The sequence below is a fragment of the Acomys minous genome (genome assembly GCF_964271855.1).
Source record: "Acomys minous genome assembly, chromosome: 16".
Classification (NCBI taxonomy): domain Eukaryota; kingdom Metazoa; phylum Chordata; class Mammalia; order Rodentia; family Muridae; genus Acomys; species Acomys minous.
Window position 1 is genome coordinate 4,370,018 of NC_140498.1, and position 19,620 is coordinate 4,389,637.

The window sequence follows — 19,620 nt, forward strand, 5'->3', positions numbered from 1 at the left end:
TGCAAGGAAAGGCTTTTGAGGTGCCAGAAGGGATGGGTGGGGGGGGGGCAGCTCCAAGCTGATATAGTAAATGCTTATAATTTGTTTGTTTCCATGGAGGAGGATCCACCTGGGATGCTGTCAGTTCCTTTATGAATCTGAGGGTGATGGGTAATTGTAGGGTCTCCCTCTTCTATCTGAGTACTACTAAACCCAGGGCCTCCTTGCCTGCTTTTTGGGCCTACTGGCCATATTCAATCTGCCCTTCCCAACTTCTGAGAAACAGGTATAGTTCCCATCTTTTCTGTAATTTAACTTAAGAATGATATGTTATACTTGCTCTTTACAAAGTTAGGATGGGGGTGTAGCCTAGTGGTAAGGTTCATGCTTGTCGTAGCCTTGAACCAGTTGGATAGGATACAACTCCATGAAGTTTGATACAATACAATTTTGTGGGTTCAGTTTCCACCACCGTGAGAGGCTTGCAAACAATTAGCCAATTACTTAGAAAATATTTAATTTTTTTTTCTTCTGAAATCACACATCTTCTGATTTGGGCTAATATAAAGGTCATATTGGGGTGGGAGATGTGGCTCAGCCATCAAGAGCACTTACTGTGTAAGACCTGGACACTGGGTCCTACTTCCCAGAGCCCAGCGAGACACGAGAGTCTGATGCAAATAGCAGGGGATGGTTTATTGATCCATCACGACGGGGTCTACCAAGCTCTATTCAGCTGGAGACCCCGGATAAGCAAAGCTTGGGTCTTTTATACCCTTACAGAAGCAGAATTGGCAGTTAAGTAGAGTTGTTGGACCATGGTTGGTTCTTAAGAATGCCCTTTAAAATGATTGGTTACTAGTTATTTTATCCCTGAGGGGGCAAGAGCTCAGCTTGGGACATCATGTGCTGTCAGGGGTTCGGGACAGGTATGGGGGTGTGGCTTTTCTTGGAAAGCATAGAATAGCCCTGAGGCCATCTCGGAAGGTACCAAGTGGCCAGGGTTGAAAAGCAACTTTTCTATCTTTCAGTTGCTCTTGCAGAGGGTGAATTGTTGATCCCAGAACCCACGTGAGGCAGTTCACAAACTTCTACAACTCCTGTTCCAAAAGTCCAACAGCCCCTTCTGGCCTCTGCAGGCACCTTCAGATGCTGACACACACAGACAGGCATAGATAAATTTAAAGAAAAGAAAGCAAGGTCATATTCTTGACCAGTTTGATATGATGCAACTTTATGAAAGAAAAAAAATATGCATCTGGTTTTGGTTTTTAAGAGGCTAAAAGAAGAGACGTGTGAAGTAGGGATTAGGACATTTCCCAAACACAAAAATGTACCTGTGGCGCGGTTCACGCCTTTGCTGCACACAGCGATCCTAAGAGGTCAGAGGATCTGGAAAGAAACTGGGTAGCAGAGGGAACCCCATAAATGCCATGTCCAGTGCCATGTGAATGCTGGGGGACACGCTGCTTTTTATCAAAACACTACTACCTTGGCTCTCCCTGGTGAGATTCCCAGTAGCGTGAGCTGGGGTTAGTGTTAAGCAGAAAGGACTGGGTACTGGGGTGTGGTGCAGTGTAGTCAGAGTGTGCCTAGCAGCCCTAAGGCCCTGCACTGCAACACCACCACCAACACAACAAGCAAGGAAACAAAAGACCACGGAGGACTGTTTTCTAAGTCACTACGAACCTTCTAGTAACTTCTGTCCACTTAGATAGCTTGTATTTCCAAGATCTGGCAATGAGCAGACGCCTCAGGTGAATACATAGGTTTGGCCTTCTTTCTATGTTGTTGTTGTTTATTGGGGGCTTTTGTGGGCTCACTTGCAGTTTAATTAAGACATGGAGACTTCTAGACAGTTTAGAGCTGTTGGCTTTTTGCTGGGGCAGTCTCTCAGCCAGCTACTCACTTCCTCTGACTTGTTCTCTGTGCCATCTCTATGTGGTCCTCACTGCCTCTTCCACTCCGTCTGTCTCCCTTCTGTGTCTTCTCTGCCCCCCTGAAGTCCCATGGCTCTCCTGCCCGGAAGTCCCACCCCTGTACTTCATGCCCCAGGTCTGGGGGCTCAGGCTTTTCATTGCACAAAAAGCCACATTTCAGTTTGAGCCAATCAGCATCAAGACAATGCCAGATTCGTCTTAAGTGTTGCCCTTTGGCAGGCGAGGAAGGACAAGCATTTACAACTAGAAAGCTGGATGACAGGCCATAGAAATGGCAGTACTGACATCCTGCCGGCACTTAGCTTTCCACCTCACTCATAGAATTAACAATTCAAAGTACAGGGACACTCCTCAATGTGAAGGAAGGGCATCCCAATAGTTGTTCCTAATTATTACTATTATTATTGTTGTTGTTGTTGTTGATGATGATGATGTTGTTACTATTATTTACTACTACTACTACTACTACTACTACTACTACTACTACTACTACTACTACGATTATTATCTTTGAGATAGTGTCTTGCTATATGGCCTAGGCTGGCTTAGACCTTTCCATTCTTTGCCTCAGCCTCTTGAGTCTAGCATTACAGCTGTGAAACACCATATCTGGCTCCTGGGAAGTTTTTAAACTTAAGATGCCAGAGTCCCTCCCTCCCTTCATTGACATAGAATCTATGGCAGAAAAACCTGGAAACCTTGACCTTTAAAAATCTGTTTGTGGGGCTGGAGAGATGGCTCAGAGGTTAAGAGCACTGGCTGCTCTTCCAGAGGTCCTGAGTTCAATTCTCAGCAACCACATGGTAGCTCACAACCATCTATAATGAGATCTGGTGGCCTCTTCTGTCAGGCAGGCGTACATTCAGACAGAACATTGTATACATAGTAAATAAATAAATCTTTTTAAAAAAATCTGTTTGTGGGCTAGTGAGACGGCTCAGAGGGTCAAGGTTCTTGCTGCCTGATGACCTAAGTTCCTTGCCAAAGCCCACATGATGGAAGGAAAGGACCAGCTCTCAAAGACTGTTCTCTGACCTGACAGGGGACTGGCATATCCTCCACCCTCCCTATCAAATAGATAAATGTAATTTTCAAAAAGAGCCATTTGTGTGTTTTGGGGGCTCAGGGAAGCTAAACCCCAGGTATAAAGAGGTCCTGAGACCCCTTTGCCTTGAAAGCTGCTGTGTGCGGTTTCTTCTCATCCTCTCTGCAGAGACATGAAACTTCCTCCTCCCTCTTGTCCCTTTAAAATGGGAAAATCCTTTTTTAATATTTAATAGTTAAGATAATGATAGCTAGGAGGTACCAGACAGCAGATATTATGTTGTAGAGAAGTTTATTAACTGAACATGGGGGCGGGGAGAAGAAAAGGGGAAAAGGGGTACCTGGGAGAGGAAGAGAGAGAGAGAGAGAGAGACAGAGAGAGACAGAGAGAGAATGAGAAGAGAAAGAGAGAGAGAAAGTAGAAGAGAGAGGGGTTGAGAGTAGAGAGATGGTAGAGCGAGAGATTAGAGAGAGAGAGAGAGACCACGAGGAGGAGGGTCTGGCGGAAGGTCTGTCTTTTATATGGCCCTTGGCAGGGCCAACGCCTCCTTGGCAGGTAGGCAGTGACATCACAGGTAGGCAGTGACATCACAGGTAGGCAGTGACATCACAGGTAGGCAGACTGAAGCAGAATACTAACACTTTCTATCACCCAAAGAGAAAAGCTCGTACCTGGGATGTAGTCACATTCCACTTCTACTTCCCCTGGCTTCTGGAAACCTCCAACTTGTGTTGCGTCTATTTGGCTTTCCTAGTCTATATATTTCATATAAACAGAGTGATACAGTAGGTAGCCTTTGGTGGCTGGGTCTTTCTTGGTATTTGGCATAATATTTTCAAGGTCTCAGAACTCTTTCTTTTTTACCGCTGAGTTGTATTCCACGTTGTGGACCTACCACATTTTGTTTACCCCATATCTATTGCTGGATGGTCTGGTTGTTTCACCCTCTGACTCTTGTGAACAGGACTTGCAAGAAACATTTACATATAAGTAGTTGGTTGGATACCTGTTTTCAATTCTTTGTGGAACTGCTGGACAGGAGATGCTGTAGTATCATTCAGTGTCTAGGGCTTCGAGGACTATCAAGCTATTTAAGCGTGATGACGGCTCATCTCTGTTCTTTGCCTTCACAGATCTTCCTTGACTTGTCCTCACTGCCTGAAACAAAGCAACACGTTCGATCCCTTCCTGTGTGTGTCTCTTCCCATCCCCTTGCGCCAGACGAGGTATGTGAGTGCCTGGGTGTTGACCCATCCTTCCTCTTTCCTGGGAAGGTTCTGGTCCAGTATCTGCCGTTTTTTTCACTTACCATTTCTCTAGAGACCAGTCTTACAATCAGGTGACACTCAGTTACTGAGTGAGCAATTAAAGAGAAAGGAGCGAGGATCAAGATGCTCCTGTGTGTCCAGGCTGAGTCGATGCTGTGCCCTGACTTAGGTCTCTGGACCACTCAGGAGCTGCCCCAGGCCCCGCTTCAGACAGACAGGAGCATCTGTTGCTACGTGCTCTTCCCTGCTGTGTCACAAACTACTGTTCCTTTTTTCATAAAGGTGTGGGAAGTCATTCATTCATTCATTCATTCATTCATTCGACAAAGTCTCATTCTGTAGCCCAAGCTGTCCATCCCTCTGCCTTAGCCTCCCAAGTGTCTGTAGGCACTGAAGGGAAATGATTTCATGAAGGGGCAAAGAAAGAGAAAGAAAGGCTTGTTTGGTAAAGATGAGAAGTGGCATTGGAGTGAGTGAGAGAGCAGTGGGCTGCAGTATCTAAAAGCAAGGGACTAACGGTGCAGCTTTTCCCAGAAGCCCATTTTGCCATCAGCACAGCTGGCCAGGCCAGTGCCGTCCCTGGAAGGTTGGTGAGTTTGAATGTGGGAGCCGGTGCGGGTGTGGAGATAAAAGTGTTCCTTCACTGTGCTCCCACCTTCCTCGGTCTTACCGCCTTTCTCTTCCTGTGGACATGTTTAAGATGTAGCAGAACACCGGACATCTTCACAGAGCCGCACCCGACCGCCTCGTCTCCCGCTGCTCAGAGCTGCCCTGCTGTCTGCACACACTTAGACAGTGACGTGGGCTATATACCCGCCGACAGCCATCAGAAAGTGTAGGCTGTTGCCAAGGAGCCTTGATAGCATCGTAAAACCGGGACCCTGGGACAGACTTCTCAGGTTCAAATCCCAGCGTGTGACTTGGATAGTTACTGCAGCACACCAGCCATCCTCCCCTAGGAGTGGGCTCTGGGAGTTGTGAGGGGACATTAAAGTGGAGATTGGTAAGAGAAATTTTCATAGAGGAGAAAGTCACCGATAGAGTTGATTTTTTTCAAAAAGAAGCACCTTCGCTGTTTTATTTAACAAAATGCAGGGGATTTTTTGTTTGTTTGTTTGTTTCTTATATGCTATCTCTTTAAAAGTTACAGTGATGAAATCAGAGATACAAGTGGTGTGATATCCACTCAAAACCCTTTTATGGTCACCGCTCTGGAAAAGCAGTTTGGGAGACTTGGCTCTTTCCTGCCCCCTAGTGGCAGGGCACCTAAAGTGCAGGGACCCAACTAGCAAATTGTATTTAAGGGCTAAACCAGTCTGTGGTGTTGGTGAAGGACCAATCCTGTCAGTCCTTTAAGGATTTCGGCTCCCTTTCTGTTTTCCAGATTCTTGAGTGTCACTTTGGTCTTCCCCTCTAAGAGCCAGCGGTTCCTACGGGTTGGCCTGGCCGTGCCGATCCTCAGTACGGTGGCGGCCTTGAGGAAGATGGTTGCCGAGGAAGGAGGCGTCCCGGCAGAGGAGGTGTGCTGGGTGGCAGAATGCTGACTGGGCCAGCTGCCCAGGCTAATGTGTGGTTCCCAGATGGCTCCAGCATGACTCATTGGCTTCTGTTTGATTAGTTGTCCCCTGGTGTCTGTGGTGACCTGCCCTTGACTTCTCCCTGCACCATTACTCAGGGTGGCCGCAAGGGGACACGCCATTCAGAAGGTGATGGTAATTGTGATCCAACAGCAGCTAACCAGCCGCACTTGCTGGTGCAGGTCACTGCCCTATGCTTGTTTCCTCTGTTCGTCTGCCCCTCCCTTTTCTCCCTCCCCTCTCTCCCTCCCCCCTTTCTGAGATATAGGGTCCCACTACATGGTTCTGGCTGGCCTGGTACCCCGGTATATAGTCCAGAGTAGGCCTTGAATTTGTAACCATCCTTTTGCCTCGGCCTCCGCAGTGTTGGGAGTATAGGCACGCACTGTTGTGCTCAGCTGACGCCATGAGTTACTCCTATCTACTCTTGCAAAGAAAGTATTACAAAGATCTTCGTTCTGGAAGCCAGGAGGGCGGTTCAGAAGGGTTAAGTGAGTTGTCCGAGGTCACACAGCAAGGAGGTGGCTAAGCTGGGGTCTGAATGCATGTGGCTTATGCTTTCAGTTAGGCCTCCCTAGGGGATCCCGTGGGCACTCGCAGCTATGTTTCTGTGGTGATCCTGAGTGGACTCTGTCGACAGTTACAACTCACGTCGCAGAGGGGCCCCACGTGGGTTCTAGTGTGACTCGGCTGCTGTACAGCTTTCTGACCTGGACTGTGCAGGTGACTGACCAGCCCTTCTGTTTCTTAAACTATAAATTGGAAAATGTAACCTGGTAGAACCTTTTACAGTCAAACAAACAAAAGCCCGTGTGAGGCCCTCGCTGGATGAGCTGTAATGCACACACAACAAAGTCTACGCGTCTTAAGGCTGTGGCTACGTCTGTGTATTTGTATAACCACCCTGGTTACCAAGGCTCCTATCACCCTGCTGCCTCCCTCCTACCCCTGCCTGAGCCATCCTGACCTCCGTCTCTACCTGAGGACTCTTATGAAATGTTCACACAGGGGAAACATAACGCGTATTTTCCTTGTAAACTCTGACGTGGAGCTAACGAGATGGCTCAGGCGTAATGGTGATCGCCACCAAGCTTGATGACCCAAGTTCAATCCCCAGAGGCTACACGGTAGAAGGAGAGAACCGAGTCTGGAAAGCTATATTCTGACTTCTAAACACGTGCTGTGGTTTGTACACACCAGGCCCCCACTTGCACAAAAGAAATAAATGTGAAAATGAATGAACTCTTGAGTGTTCTACGGGTGTGTGTGTGTGTGTGTGTGTGTGTGTGTGTAAAGAGAAAGAGGGAGAGCACATTTGGTTGGAGAAATGACAGTCCTGAGAGATCGAAAGGGACAATCTGAGAGGCTGACGCCGAGCAGCAGCGGGACAGTCAGGAATGTGAAGTGTCAGATGCATTTGTGAGGGGGATGGAACTTACATGGTGTTAGCCCAGGATGCGCAGTCAGATTGGAACTTCAACATCCAAACATCCCTCTTGATCCCTCGATGTTTTGATTTCTTTCTTTCTTTTGTTTTTGTTTGTTTTTATTTTGACAGGGTTTCACTGTGTAGCCCTGGCTGTGCTGGACTCACTCTGTAGACCAGGGTGGCCTTGAACTCACAGAGATCTGCCTGCCTCTGCCTCCCTGAGTGCTGGGATTAAGTGCGTGTGCTGCCACTGCCCAGTGATGTTTTGATCTTTTTGATTGGCATGTTTGTCTATAGTAATGGCGATATCTGGGTGTGTTTATTCTCTGACTTGTAATTTGGGATGCATACATTAATTTATGTTATATTTACTAAAAGTGAATAATGAGCCAAGCCTAGTGTGAAATCTCCTCAAAACAATACACAGGTCTTGGTGTGCATCCATGTCCTCACATCTTTTTGATTTGGACATTACTACAGATAGTAGCCAGGCATTGCTGGCTCATGCCTGTAATCCAGCATTTGAGAGGCTGAGGCAGGAGGATTGCTGCAGGTTCCGGGCCAGGCAGGGACACGTACTGAGGACTTGTCTGGACTCTGACATTAACTCCTCCAAAAAAGTTACCGTAGGTAGTTAGGTAGCAGTTGTTACTGTTCTACACTGTAGTGTTCCCCTCATCCCTCTGCTTTAGTTAAACACGTTTTAAATCTAATGTGTACTATTGTGTTTGATTCATTTCTTTTTTATAACTCAATTTTTTTTTCTGATTCAGGGTTTTGTTTTGTTTTAAAGCCTGAACTTTATCTTTCTCAAGAGAACTTCCCAGCCAATGTTCCTCAGATGGCCTCTGTGTAATGTGTGTATTGTGGTGCTGATTTGGTTTCTGGTGCAGCCAGGTCTCTTTCCTGTAGTGTAAACCGTTTCCTCCTTCCTGTGTTCCACAAATGTGTTTTTCAAGCATGACATTATGTGAGAAAAGTTAGTGACACCGCTTTGAAGCCCTCTCATTGGAACGCTGATCATGGGAAACAGTTTTTATTTATCCAAAGTGTCTTTTATTTTACTTGTGCTGTGGTAGGTTAGCTAGGTATAAAACTTTAGATTTTATTTATTTATTTTTTGTATGGTTGCAGTTAAGATGTCTGTGATTAATCTAATTGTTATGTTTGCTCTATTTTATGATTTAAAAATATGTTGGCACTTGGAAGGAAAGGAGAAATGTGTTTTCAGGCTCCGAGTTATTTATTTTTTTTAATTTTGTGTTAAGCGTGTGTGTGTGTGTATGTGTGTGTGTGTGTGTGTGTGTGTGTGTGTGCGCGCACGCATGTGCACATATGGACCAGCAGACAGCTTGCTGGAGTCAGTTCTTTCTTTCCATCATGTGGATTCTAAGGATCACACTCAGGTCACCAGGCTTGTCAACAAGCACTTTACCCCTCGGAGCCATCTCGCTGGCCCTGCTTTTGAGTCCTTATCTTTTGGCTTCCTTTTGAGAAAACAGCCCTTCTCCTTTCAGGTGATCTTGGTTGAACTGTACCCCAATGGATTCCAGCGGTCATTCTTTGATGAAGAGGACCTGAATACCATCGCAGAGGGCGATAACGTGTACGCTTTCCAAGTCCCTCCTTCACCTGGCCCGGGGACACTCTCAGGTACAGCAGTGCCTTCCGTAATTTGTTTTGAGTGACTTTGCCATGGCATAAGCATGAGTCATGCGTTTGAGGGGCTCTTCTGGGGTGCTAAGGCATAAAAACCTTCAACCCTTGGAGTTCTTAGGCTCATTTCCTCTGTAACTTATCTACAGATGGTTGATACTGAAATCTCAGAGAATACTAGAATTACCCAGAGGGCCACTTAAAGCAGACTTCTGGGCCCCTTCCTCAGAGTTTCTGATTCAAAAGGCCTGAGGGGGGAGCTCAGGAATCTGCACGTCAGTCAATCACCTTTCCTGGAGATGCTGATGCTGCAGGTCCGGGACCACACTCTTGAGAATCGCTGCTCAGCAAGAGGTGCTGGTGTCCTCTTTGTTTCAGGACGGTTACAATTCACAGTCCATATCTGGAGACAAATTTCTACCTGTTGAGCTGTAGACAGGCAAAGAGACTGAGAGAGAGATTAATCTTGGATAGGTAAATGTGGTCTTTTAAAACAAAATGTTTTTAAAGCTCACATTCATTGTACATCAGTGTACATTTTAGCACAATTAGCCAGTTTAGAAGACCATGCTTAAAGACCCCATTGCAGTATGCAGCAGCTCCCACTTGCCCCAGATTTCCTTTCTGGAATTTCTGCTACCTACTCCCTCTATGCTCTAGAAACATTAAACGGAAATTTTCAGAAGCATCCTTTGCTAATGTGTGTCTTTGTTTTGTGGTACTGGGGGTCAAACCCAGCAGCTCACAAATGCAAGTCAAGTAGACCCTTCACCCAGCCCCACACTTGATCAATATTATATAACCTTTACGATAGTAACTTGTTACCATTCTATTTTATTATTTTTTGTTATTATCCTCTCATTGCACCTAATTTAAAAATGAGAATGTATCTATCATAGGTATGGATAGTAGGAAGAAGCATAGTATTTGTAGGGTTGATATGCTGAGTGGCGACTTGCCATCCCTCAGGTGAACTCTGCACTCTGAGCCACTGTCCTTAGGTAGCCTAGGCAGTGAGTGAGCTGCGCAAAGCAGGTGTTTGATGTTTTCTGCATCAACAGGAGAAATCTGAGCCATGCAATCTGGAACAAAACACTAATTGACCTCGACTATGCTATAACCTGGGGAAATAAGTCCTCATTTCAAATTCAATCATGAGTAACACATATTTTCCTTGAAAAAAAAAATCAATATTTCAGAAATGGTTGGAACTAGAGGCCAGGCCAGGCCCTCTCTCCCTTGTCCATGGTAGGGGACACTCTGAGGTTCTCTTGGATAGAGACATAAAAGCAACCCAAGTAATTTTGAGGTGCTTTTCAGATTACTTTTGAAAATTGCTAAATCGACCCAGGCCCATCCTTTTAAAGTCATACATCTACAATCACATCACATGCACATGACTTTTGTATGCCAGGTGTCCTTCCCCCAGCGGTGAATAGATGCTTTGCTGCCATCTTCTCTTCCAGCTCGTCCATCTGGTGTGTCAGTGTCACCGCGCTTGGCAGTCCGTGACAGCCAGCGGTTCTCTGGGCCTCTCCACAGCGAGAATAGGGTGGTCATCCTCTTCTGCAACCTGGTGGGGTCGGGGCAGCAGGCAAGCAGGTATGTGAATCTCCTTCCTGCTCTCATGTGATTCAGTGCGATTTGTAGACCTGCACTTGGCATTCCTCCCTCTCTCCCTCCTTCCCTTTCTTCAGCTCATGTAGCCTAGGCTGGCCTTCAGTTCACTATGTAACCAAGACCGGCTTAGAACTCCTGACCTTCCTGTCTGTAGCACTCCAGTGCTGGGATTACAGGGGTAGACCACCACACTGGGTTCTAAACTTGGATTCTATCTAGAGTAATTCTAACTTGATGAAATAAGTATCTATTCCCAGTGCTAATAAAGTAGAAGATGAGAGCAGAGTGCCTCTGAGCAAGAGGATTCGCTGTAATTGCCCTGAGCAGATGGCTGACACCATCCTTAATTAAACATCAGAGGTTTCCTGTAAATTGCAGGAGCAGTTGTGATTGCCCGCACCACTACTACTTTATATCATGTCGTGAGGGCTGGCAGCAGCTGCCCAGTGCGGCAAACTGGCTACAAGAGGAAAGTGAGGAGGCATGGCCTTACACACCTGTAACCCTAGTCTGTCTGGAGGCTGAGGCAGGACGACTGTGAGGCCAGCCTCGGCTATGCAGCAAGTTACAGGTCAGCGTGGGCTTACATAGCAAACCCATCACTAGCAGGAAGTAAAAAGGTGGTGGAAGTAAAGAAAATAACAACAACAAAACCACCACTGTTTGTAGTTTGGCAGCCTGCCCAGAAAAAATGAACTGCAAAGTAACTCAAACTAAGTAAAGGCTTCAGGAAAGTGATTGGTTATAATATAAATATTCAAAACCAGACAACTTTCTGATGTAGTCAGATTAAGTGTCTTAAAAGGAATTGTAACTGTCTGGGGTGATGGATATTACCTTGATTTGATCATTCTATAGTGTGTGCGTGCATTGAAGCGTTGCTTGCCCTGTAAGACTGTATATTTATCAGGCGCCGACTGAAATGCAAATAAAGTGTGTCATGAATTCTGGGGGCTGGAGGGGTGGCTCCGTGGTTAGGAGCACTTGCTGCTCTTGAAGAGGAGCTGCTTCCTAGCATCCCACGTTGGGTTCCTCACAACCATCCCTAACCCCACTTCAAGGGGATCAGACATTCTTTCTGGCCTGCGCAGACACCAGGCATGCATGTGGTGCTCGCACAATGTATCCAAGCAAAACGTTCACATGCACAAAATCAAACACATCTTAAAAGGCACAGAGGGGATTCTGGTGTGGCTCAGTGCTGTCGCATGTGCTTAGCGTGTACATGGCCCCGGAATCAATCTCCAGCACTATGTAAGCAAAGTGAAACAAAATAAAAACACAGTAGACTTCCCGTGAGATCTGTAGGATTGATAAGACAGACATTCCTAAGGTTTATCTGGGAGGAATAACCAGAGAGAACCAGGGAGGAGGAGGGAAAGGAGGATGAGAGAGGGCGGCAACCACAACCCTGCTGCTGCTGCTGCTGCTGCTGATTGGACCCTTCAGATAGGGTTTTACTCTATAGCCCATGCTAGCCTTGAACTCCCTATGTAGGTCAGGCTAGCCTCAAACTGATGATCCTTCTGCCTCAGTGTCCTGACTAGCTCCTAGAATCACAGGTATGCACGGTGACATACAGCTCAAAAAAATTCAGTTGTTAAAATATGATATGGGTAAAAGAATATGAAAATATTAGCAGAACTGAATAGGCCAAAGTATCTTTAGGTATTTACTATATGATAAAATGGCATATTTCATAGTCCTAGGAGTGGATAGATGCATTATCCAACAACTAAGGCCGAGCAACCTGCTTCTTTTTATTTTAAGACATTCTTTCCTCTTGCTGTAAATTTTTACATATAAATACCAAATTAATTAAAAATGTAGTCACAGAAAAGTCACCATAAACAACTATTGGAAAAGCAGCGTGGGTGAGTGTGCTGGCACTCCCCTGAGCGAGTCCCTTTCTCACCAAGGGAGGCAAAGCAGAGAACCAACATGGAATATTTATGTCTTTCAGTAGAAGAGGCTGTTTTTATAGCACATAAAACTGGGGGGAGGGGGGCACAAAGGAGGAGGCTTATGTTTCAAAAAAAATTTTTTTTAAAACATTTTAAACTGAAACCAATCATAAAAAACGTAAAAGCAAAAGAAAATGAGGGAAAATATGTACGCTTGTGAGAGTGAAGAATTGACATCAGTCCTAGGAAACCTAGCTCTCACTCAAATGCCTCAGTGCGTCTCAGAGTGAGATGAGCCCACAGAAGTGTAATTGTAGGATAAGAGATTCAGTGTCCTTGGCAATGAGAAAATTCTAACTGCAGTAGTGAGATTCTATTCCAATTCTTCAGATTGCTAAGGAAATCTACACTACACGTTCTGAGCAAGAATACAGCAAATTATCGGCCAAGATGAAAGAAAAAAAAACACAAAACAAAAAACAAAACAAAAACTTTTATCTAGGGGTCTGAATAAAGGCACCTGCTTTGCTGGCAAACTGACATGGCATTTCTGTAGGGCATTTTGGAGGTAAAGTAGCATTGGCTTTGCCCATCTATTTATAAACCTCCACCCTAGGAGAACAGTTGGTCACACGTGGTGGATGATCGGTGTCTAAGGATCTGTCTAGTTCCTGCTATGCGCAGCGCTGTTTAAATAACAACAGACTGGAAGGGACTCAAAATGCTTAACCGCACAGGACTAGGCTGGTGAGCTGGCCTGCCTGCTTGGTGGCTGCACAGTGACCTTCCACATGCAGACCGGTTCCTTCATGTTTGTGCTCAGCTTTACCGACACTGACTCAACAGCGTTGCCTTATCCAATCAGATCTTCTCACAGCCAGAGTGCCTGTGGCAGAGGGGTGGGACTTTGGGGGCGGGGCCTGAGTATACATCCTGTGCTTGCTGCTGATGCTGGATTTTCAGTGGGTTGGGATGTGGAAAACTTCACAGTAATGAGAATATTCCTGGGACAGGACACTGGAGGTGTGTCATCTGGATGCCCTGCTCTGGTCCCCACATCCCCTCCCTCTCTTCTCCTCAGTCTGTACTGTAGCTATGTGGCAGCATATATAAGCAACTGGCAAATCCACGCAGTTCTTGCCTCTTAACTATTTACTAATCCTTTGGAAAGGAACCAGAGCGAAGCAAACGTCCATGACTCTGGTAGGAGTTTCCTCTGCGGAAATAACTTAGTTCCTTGGATTTTCAGGTTTGGGCCACCGTTCCTGATACGGGAAGAGAGAACAATTTCCTGGGCCCACCTTCAACAGTGTATTCTCAGCAAGGTTCGGTGCCTCATGAGGAGCGAGATCCCCGCACAGGTCTGTACACATGCGTGCGTGCCTGGGCGTGCGTGCCTGGGCGTGCGTGCGTGCGTGCCTGTGCGTGAGTACGTGGGACTTATATGCAAGGAGTTACCATATTATGGCTTGTGGTGTTTTTTGTTGTTGTCGTTGTTATTGTTTTTTTTTTCTTCTGTTTTTTGTTTGTTTGTTTGTTTTTCAAGACAGAGTTAGTCCTGTAGACCAGGCTGGCCTCGAACTCACAGAGATCTGCCTGCCTCTGCCTCCTAAGTGCTGGGATTAAAGGCGTGCGCCGCCACCTCCCAGCTGACATTAGGAGAGACACTCTTTACAGGGACCACTGAAATAAAGAGTAGCATTTGGGTTATTATTACCAATTTTGTGTTTTTTATGACTTCCCATAATTTTCACTAGGGGCTGGCACCTAATAAGTTGTAGCTTACACATCTGCATCAAAATTTAAAGATACTTGATAATTTTTTTCCCTCCTCTTCCCACCTAACCTTCTCTCTTGAGACAAGGTCTTACTTTGTAGTCCAGGTTGACCTTGAACTTGTGATAATTCTTCCGTCTCAACCTCCCCAGGTTCTGAGGTTACGGGTTACCACACCTGGCTTGAGATAGGATTTTTGTTGTTGTTGTTTTTATTTATGTATCTACTTATTGTGTTTATTTATGCTCGTGTCAGGTTAGAGGACTGCTTTGGGGAACTGGTTCTCTTCCACCGTGTGAGTCTGGAAGGTTTGAACTCAGGTTGTCCGGCTTGGCAGCAAGTGCCTTTGCCCAGCCCTTAAGATGGGATTTCTGCTGAAAGTCGATGGCTGTTGATACTGATGTCCATGAGTGAAAATCTAGATAATACAGTAATTTTGTTTTGAGAAACTGGGTTTAAAAACTCAAGGAAAGCCGGGCGTGGTGGTGCATGCCTGTAATCCCAGCACTTGGGGAGGCAGAAGCAGGTGGATCTCTGTGAGTTTGAGGCCACCTTGGTCTACAAAGCAAGTCCACGATAGCCAAGGCTACATAGTGAAACCCTGTCTCATTAAAAAAAAAAAAAAGACAAAACAACAAGAACAAACTCAACGAAAAATACTTTCTTGTGTTCACAAAAAAGTTTAAAGAAGTTTAAAACTTGTTGACTTTCAGCAGCCATAAAACCATTGTCTACAGCTTCTGCGTCAGGAACCGCCCTGGTGGGGAAGGTGCTGGGGTGTTTAGAGTTGCTTGGTAGTCTGAAGCGCTTGTGTTTAACTGTTTAACAAGCGCCTTCTAGTGGGGTTAAGCCCAACTGTTTTGTAGCTGATCTCTCCCGATGGCTATTTCTTCCTATTCAAAGGTCACCCTATACGTTTAATTTAGGCTTCATACCAAAAAGGAACTTGCTAGGGACCTTCTCTATATTTGTCCAAACCTTTCTGTGCAGAGGATTTGTCCACTGTGCTGCAGAGCCCGAATTAGATGCAAGCTCCTCAAGTAGGTCAGGCTGGCTAGTAAGAGCAGGAGCTGCCCCCCACTCCGGACCGTGTGCTGCTGCCCCCCACTCCGGACCACGCACGCTGCTGCCCCCCACCCCGGACCGCGCGCTGCTGCCCCCCACTCTGGACCGTGCACACTGCTGCCCCCCACCCTGGAGTGCGCGCGCTGCAGACTGTTGAAAGGGGTTGAAACCACTTTCATGTGGGCATTTATTTCAGCTTGCTCTTCCTTCCCCAGCTGTCCCTACTCCTTTCCCTGGCACAGGCATATACTTTTGCTCCCGGGTCCTTATAGTCTTCCCACGTCAAGAACTAATCAAACTGCCAGTGAGGCTAGCAGAACTCACGTGGAGGAAGCCTCAGCCTGCCCCTGGATGCTCCTCCTAGTTGGCAAATGTGCAGTTGGGCACGGTGTGCTCTGGCGGTCATGTGCTCAGAATGGTGGCAACGCCCTCAGGGTGGCCCTCCCACTTAACCCATACTCCTTTAAAAATTTATTATGATGATGATGATGATGATGATGATGATGTGTGTGTGTGTGTGTGTGTGTGTGTGTGTATGCGCCTCTTTACCTGCGTGTACACCACACGCGTGCACTCCCGGGGGAGGCCAGAAGGGGGAGTCTGATTCCCTTGAGCTGGAGTTCCAGGTTCTTGTGAGCTGCCTCCTGAGGAAGCTGGGAACTCAGTCTGGGTCCTATGCAAGGGCAGCAAGTGCTCTTAATCCCTGAGCCACTTCTCCTGCCCCCAGCCTTATCCTTTCAATACTGTATTGGAGATTGGCTCCACATGGCAGGAATTTGAAAAGAATATATTCAGAGTTCTCAGAACTAAGCTGAAGATATCAAGCACAGCGAACACATGCGTCGAAGGCTCGAAATGGATCTGCTTAGCCTAGAATAGAGGACAGGAAAGCGTTCCTTACAAAAACGAACCATTTGCTAGAGAGAATTAATTTGCATGAATTATGGGGGGTGGGGGAGGAAAGACTTATCCCTGAAGAAACATGTTTTTTTTTTTATGGTCACCATATAAACTTGGGTGTGTGAGCTCAGCGCTGTGTCTTTATGCAGGGTTAGCTGCCTCCGTATAGATGGTGGGATCTGCTGAGTGGATGGCTTCCCTGTGCTGACAGCAAAGCTCAGGCAGTTAGGACTGACAAGGGGAGAGTTTCTTTGTTTCTCCCAGATTGAAAAGGTGCACCACCCTTCTGTGGCCAACCATATATGGCTTTGAATCAAAGTCCCTGAAGTTAGCAGGCTCCCAGCCTTTGATTGGGTCTTGTCAAAACCGTAGATTAACCTCACCCTGTACATGTATTGTTGGTAAATACGTAGGGGTTTTGTTGTTGTTGTTTGTCTTTTGATAATAGTCCAGGAGCTGGGGAATTCCCCAAACATCACTACTAACACTACAATGCTACTAATGCTACAACCCTTTACTACAGGGCCACGTGTTGTGGTAACCTCCTCACCCATAACATTATTTTGTTGCTGCTTTATAACTAGCTTTGCTACTGTTATGAATTATTTTGTTGCTGCTTTGTAACTAGCTTTGCTACTGTTATGAATTGCAATGTAAGTCTCTGATATGCAGGTAGTCTTCGGTGACCCCCTGTGCAAAGGTTGTTCAGGGGTTGAGAACCACTTCTGCCAGTTAGCATCACACCACTACACGTAAGCCCACGGAAACTAGTCCACGAAGAAGAAATGCTTATAGACCTCAGAGTATTGGGGGTTCAAAGACATGGAACCCTCACGGTTGTCTCAGTGTGTTTTTGGACCTTTTGCCCTTCCAGAGTGCTGGCAGTTACTCTTTCCTAGAATTGTAATGCTTTCCTTCTTTTTTTTCTTGCCAGACAGAATCTGACATATACCTCACCCATGATTTTAAGAGAAGATGTCTGCCATCAGTTTTAATTTAGAAGGAATTTTTAATTTTATTTTTGGTCGTAGCCAAGTTCTTGAGCGACAGCTTTAAAAGCTATATCTCTTCATTTGAATGCAGACTGCATTTGATCTGTTTTTTTTGGCAAAAAAAAATATAACAACCATTCACAAGTATATGTTAATTGCGTTTGCCATACTGCGTAACTATTACTACTGTACTCTCAAATTTTAAAACGGTCCTCCTACAAAATTCCCCGTACCCATTTAACAAAGTAACAGTACCCTACCTGGAACTCTCTCCCTGCTAGCCTCTTGTACCAGTCGCATAGGCCGGATTTCCCTCCTCCCCCCAGCTCTTAGTTTGCCTGAGGTGGACCTAAGGGCCTTGCACACGCTAAAGCTCTCCCAGGCTTAGAAGTAGTTCAGGCTGGAGACAAGGATGCTGAGCTGCTACCACATAGATTTCTATTGTTCTCCTATTATCTGGGTGTGAGTGGTTCTGGGGTCCCACCCAGAGCCTCTTTAGAATGTGCTCTGCCACCAAACGCCATCCCCATCCCACGCCTCCATTTTTAAGCCTGGGCGGAACTGAGTTATGTGTAGCCCCTGCGTTTCGTTTATCCATGTATCTGTTACCAGGACGCGGGGTGTCCCAGCTTTAGACTACAGGGAACAATGTTGTTGTGGCCATGCGTGCAAACATCTCTTGACGTCCCCCGGCTCACGGTGGATTTAGGAGTGAAGCTAATGGACGTGATGGCAGCTGTGGGCACAACCTTGTGAGGCACTTGGCGTCGAGTTCCACAGCACTGTTTCCCATTCTTGCCAACCATGCACGTGGGTCCCAGTTTCTTCACTTCCTCCCCAACACTTACTCCTCTCCCCTTTTAAAATTAGAATATAGATAGAAATATAACTGCTCTGGGGGGTTTAAACGACAGCTCTTTGTGGGCTCTGTTCATTGGTTCACATTTCCTACCTACAAATGGTAGCAACCGTCGTTATCATCAGCATGTGTTTAGAGAAGCATGTATTCAGATCCTCTGGCCGTTTTTTGAATCGTGTTATTTGTCCCACTGACTTTTTTTTTTTGAGGACCCTGTGTTGAGGCTCATTTTTAAACTCTATTTTCTTTGCGGTATTGGAGCCTCTACCTCCCTTCCACCAACCCCTTAACCCTCAGTGTGAGAAAGAATATTAGCGGGGAGAGGGGGCGCAGACCCCTTTACTTCCCCCGGATATTTAGGGTCAGTTGTGTGCTTTTGGGGGCAACACCAGTCTCTGTCAACAGCAAATGCAGCAAGCGGTCTCCTCGTCGCTGCGTTGAAACATTTCTCTGTCCACCACACTGTCAGTCTCTGGTCTCTCCAAACTGCTTACACGGCCTCACATGCCGCCGCCGCATGCCACACAGTAGACCAAGCATGGCATTAGATCCCTATATTAAAAGACTGGATCTTAAAAACAATGAAGCCTTAGTAGCTCTCCATTTTAAATACCGGATATTAAGAGACTATTCAAAACACTACAAAGGAAACTGCTTGTACCTTTGATTAATTTATGTGTCACAGTGTATTGCTAGCACAGGGACCATGTGATAAACGGATGCCTCTGGTTTTGTCATGGCAGGACCTGAGGACTCTGTTCTCCATCCGGGTGGTGGGACTCTCCTTGGCCTGCAGCTACCTATCGCCACAGGACAGCCGGCCCCTCTGTCACTGGGCAGTTGACAGGTAAGGAAGAGATGGCTCCGGCTCTTACTGAGCTAGGCTTACCAAAGATGACTACCAGCTACCTTGTTGGGTCCTTAGACACATTTTGCTCCTTTTTTTTTTTAACCTTATGCCCAAGAATGGCCGCTCAAAGATAGGGAGCAGTGAGAGTAACCAGAGAGAGCGCCTGGCTCGGACGTACACAGCTGGTGACTGGAGAAGCCTGGGTTTGTACCCAGACTGGTCTCATTGATGTACCCATCATGCGGTTAGGTCTTGCCACAGACCCAGTTGCAATGAGTGTCCCCTCTGAGGTGGGTGAGAACAGTAGCACATGGACCATCAGTCCTAAATTGGAAAAGGTTGTGGACTGTGACCAGGGGATAAAGCTGCTGTGCCTCTGACGTCATGATGCTCCTATGTCCTTTCAGTAGCTTGTCACAGTGCAGCCTTGCGTAGACCTCTTCAGGGCCAGCACAATGTCCATGGGTGATTTTGTTCTCTGCATTAGTGATCTGATACGTTTGTCCATGTTTCCATAGAGCCAATTCTGCAGTAAGGTTCTCTGGTTTCAGCTGAGTTTAGACTGTAGAGGTAGACCAGAAGGCTCCCCCATAATACCCCATTTACCCTATTTCTCAGACCATAAGATGCACTGTTCCCCCCAAAAGTCGGGGGAGTTAGGGGTTGCCTTATGGTCCAATTGCTGTTTTTGTTGTTTTACTGCTATAAAAACTGGGTGTGTCTTATGGTGAGGTGTGTCTTATAGTCCAAAAAAAAAAAA

The 19,620-nt window shown here is 46.3% G+C and overlaps 1 protein-coding gene across 3 annotated transcripts in view; it reads left to right on the top strand.

The window, feature by feature from the left end:
- USP43 (ubiquitin specific peptidase 43) overlaps positions 1-19,620 on the top strand; it is a gene marked incomplete at its 5' end in the record, with an annotated part of 67,164 nt that overhangs the window by 22,797 nt on the left and 24,747 nt on the right. For all 3 annotated transcript variants that reach the window (XM_084761855.1, XM_084761857.1, XM_084761856.1), the window contains 6 exons: positions 4,098-4,190; positions 5,617-5,752; positions 8,756-8,891; positions 10,361-10,496; positions 13,668-13,779; positions 18,754-18,857. In XM_084761855.1, coding sequence (XP_084617981.1) covers positions 4,098-4,190; positions 5,617-5,752; positions 8,756-8,891; positions 10,361-10,496; positions 13,668-13,779; positions 18,754-18,857 — 717 coding nt within the window. The remainder of the gene's footprint in view (positions 1-4,097; positions 4,191-5,616; positions 5,753-8,755; positions 8,892-10,360; positions 10,497-13,667; positions 13,780-18,753; positions 18,858-19,620) is intronic.